The sequence below is a fragment of the Coenobita brevimanus genome, chromosome 105 (assembly GCF_032717465.1).
Source record: "Coenobita brevimanus isolate Jiangsu-jjx chromosome 105, ASM3271746v2, whole genome shotgun sequence".
NCBI lineage: Eukaryota > Metazoa > Arthropoda > Malacostraca > Decapoda > Coenobitidae > Coenobita > Coenobita brevimanus.
In genome coordinates this window covers 16,917,849-16,921,352 of record NC_137058.1, presented here as the reverse complement: position 1 = coordinate 16,921,352, position 3,504 = coordinate 16,917,849, and the positions used below count along the sequence as shown (strand labels likewise).

General features: G+C 47.7%; 1 protein-coding gene across 1 annotated transcript; it reads left to right on the top strand.

Moving 5' to 3' along the window:
- Positions 1 to 2,638: 2,638 nt before the first annotated feature.
- Positions 2,639 to 3,022, top strand: LOC145416240 (uncharacterized). Its single transcript, XM_080285244.1, has one exon. The coding sequence runs from the start codon at positions 2,639 to 2,641 to the stop codon at positions 3,020 to 3,022; it is 384 nt and encodes a 127-aa protein (XP_080141370.1).
- The last annotated feature ends 482 nt before the right edge of the window (positions 3,023 to 3,504 follow it).

Below are 3,504 nucleotides of genomic sequence, written 5' to 3'. Positions count from 1 at the left end.
TTGGTTTTGCTCCTGCTTTTCATTACTGGCGTTGACAAGTTCAATTCATAGTAAATAAGTGCTTAATAATAATATAATAGGCAAATCCCCGAAAAATGAAAAAAATGCGGGTATTACTAGAACGTAGCCTCCAGTGAAGCAATGTAAACACTCTTTTAAACAAACTAAAATGATTATTATCACAACAATTATTATTTTGCTTATTAGGCTCAAACTTTGGGTGAGATGAGGCACCAGTAAATATCAACCAGTTCGGTTATAATTTGGTGACTCAAGAGTTTACATCTAAACTTACAATATACACTTCCAGCAAACAAAATATTCCAGAATTAATTTTCCCTCTTAGTAATAAGAACCACCCTAATATATATATATATATATATATATATATATATATATATATATATATATATATATATATATATATATATATATATATATATATATATATATATATATATATATATATATATATATATATATATATATATATATATATATATATATGATAAAATAAAATAAAAACAGGGGAAAATATTTCAATGTATAAAGTAATTTATTTCATGTTCTGATACACATATATACTGTGCCAAGATATTCTTTCCTAGGTAACTTGTGATGCATATGGAATAGGTATTGGGAATATGAGACGTGACATGCTTGCAGAAACTGCGGAAAGAAACAGTACTGTATTAGGGTGATTAACATGTCGATGCATAGCAGAACTATGATACCAACTCTAACGTATGAAAGTCAAGCTTGGACCTTGTTGCATGGACACAAGTCAAGAGTGACAGCTGTGGAAATAAATTATTTGAGAGATGCATGTGGAGTCAATGGAGAGACAGGCTGGCAAATGAGGAAGTGAAGGAGAGTTGTGGTGTGGATGTGGATGTGATAGAAAGCGTTAGGAGAAATACATTGAGGTGGTTTGGCCATATGGAGTGGATAGAGAGCGAGAGACTGACGGGCAGAGTGTATGTGAGTGAGGTGGAGGGGAGGGAGAGGAAGGAGGAGGCCAAGGATGAGATGGAGGGATGGAGTGGAGAGGTAATTGATAGAGGGGTTGAGTTGGGAGGATAGCAGTGAAATGGCGGGGGACAGGGCGACAGGGAGGCGATTAGTTAATGGCCATCCCTTACGTGATTAAAGACGTATCGCACTGGTAGATTGATAGAACATATTCTTTAAGAAGAAACATAAGAGGAAGTGAACTTGGAAGAGGTATAATGGAGAAAACTAAAAAAAGGATATAGATTACATCCCTACTGACATATCACATGCCGGTACTGCGAAAAACGTAACTATACTTAACAAAGGATGTGCATGAAACGACCACAGAATGGTTAGAAATCAAGTAATACTTGATCTAAAAAGAGAAAGAGAGATAGGCTCTTCCCTCCTGTGACGCAGGGCGGCACATCTCTTTGGTACTGGAGGAGAAGGATGGTGTATCCATTTTGAACGATACTGGATTTGCCACTCACATAGGTGGGGGCCATCTTGACCAATCCTTCATGTCGTCCCCTTTGGCGAGCTCAGCAAAATGGTCACTTCACTCCCATCACTCTAGTGACCACTTCGCGGTCGAGGTCACGTTACCTATGGCTCCACTTCCGCCTCCCCTTCTCCCTCTACTTAGGTGGGATCTCTGCAGGGCTGACTGGCTGGCTTTTGGCCGTGCATTAACTGCGGCCTTTGAGGCATCTCCTCCTGCCCTGGACCTCGAGAGTCGAGCGGATCAAGTAGCCCACGCATTTTTGCGGGCTGCCTCTCTCACTATTCCATTGCAACGACGATCCACGCAGTGCCATCGGAACGGCTGAATTCACTGCAACAGAGCCAGGGAGTTGAATCACAGGCTTAATGAGGAGCACAGGCAGTACTGGCGGCACCGTACATCCCCGCACCATCGGTACCTGGCCATTGTCACGTGCCATGTGATGTCGGAGGAGCACCGCCTTAAGGAGGAGGCGTGGATTAGATGGTGTCGTACCTTGGATTCTCACTCCCCTCTCCGTGAGATGTGGAGGAGAATCCGGTCCATCTCTGCTCCACGTCCTCCTAACCCGACATCACACCCTGACCCTGCTGCTGAAGCCAGCTATCTCGTGCAGCACTTTGCAGACCGTTCTGCTTCCCACAATCTTCCACGATCCGTCCGAGCCCTCCAGGAGCATTTGTTGGCTCCTCGTGTTGCCGCTGTTTGGGCTGCCCATGCCCGACCTGACCCCACTCATCATCCCATCACCAGCGGGGAGTTTTGTAAGGCACTGCAACGCAGGACCGACACTGCGCCTGGGCTTGACGGGCTCACTTACTCGGTTTTGTCCAATGCTAGGGATTGTGGTAGTGAGAGACCGCTTGATCTGTTAAACTTCTCTTGGTCTGAGGGCCATTTGCTGAGGTCGTGGAAGACAGCTGTCATCCACCTGATTCCCAAACCTTGTGATCCCTGCACCATGTGCCCTATGTCACTTCTCAGCTGTGTGGCTAAGAGAGCAGAGAGAGGGTTGTGCGTGCTCGCCTTGCCTGGCGTCTGGGACCGTTGCACTTGAGGATTTTTGTGTACCATCCTGGCAGGAGTGCTTCTCACTGCCTTGCTTCTTTCCTTGGGGAGCTTTGAGGTGGATGGGGGATGGCTTTTTTCCTCGACCTCGAGAAAGCCTTCGAGCTGGCTAGCCCCCTTGCCATCCAGGCAGCCCTTGCAGACCGGGGAGTCGGGGGTGGACTCCTACCATGGGTGGGGGACTTCTTTCTGAACTGGACGGCAGGGGTCAGATTTCAGAGGCATCTCTCCCCATTTTATCACCATCACAACGGCACCCCCCAAGGGAGCGTTCGCAGCCCCTTGCTCTTCAGCGTGCTGGTGGAGGGACTACTGGCAGTGGACTATGGCCCCAGCATGACACTTCTCCTCTATACAGATGATTTGGCACTTGTCTTCTCGAGGGGGGACTGTTTCACCAGGCGCCTGTTGCTCTCTCTCGGGTGCACACTAGGTGCAACGAACTCGGGCTGAAGGTCAACCTCGAGAAGACTTAGTGCCTACCTTTCGGTCTCCGTCCTCCAGACCGTCCTCCCTTGCTTGGTGGCTGCAACATCGAGTTTGTCACGCTCCACCATTACCTGGGGGTTTATTTTGACATTAGCCTCACCTTCACCAAGCATGTGAAATACCTGCAAGAGCAGGCCACCACCTGCACTTCCACTCTCCGCTACCTTTCTGTAACGCCATCTGCACCTACCTGTCTATTCTACTGTGGCATCTAGCAAGCAGGCCCTCTGACCTGCTTCCCCACCATGATTGGGCTCGTGCCAATACGGCTCTACTTCATGACTTGGGTGTGACATCGGAGGTGTGCAGTGATCCTCATCTAGATTGTCCTGGTTACTTGCCTCCCTCTCCCTGGTCGCCTCCCCCTTTCACTGTCATCTATCCCTTGGTGTCCAAGCCTCGCCACTCCATTCCAGCCGTCCTCTGGCAGGAGAGTCTTAGGGCCG

What these genes read in the sequence shown, in the direction of transcription:
- LOC145416240 (XM_080285244.1), top strand. Translation starts at nt 2,639, where the DNA reads ATGGCTTTTTTCCTCGACCTCGAGAAAGCCTTCGAGCTGGCTAGCCCC.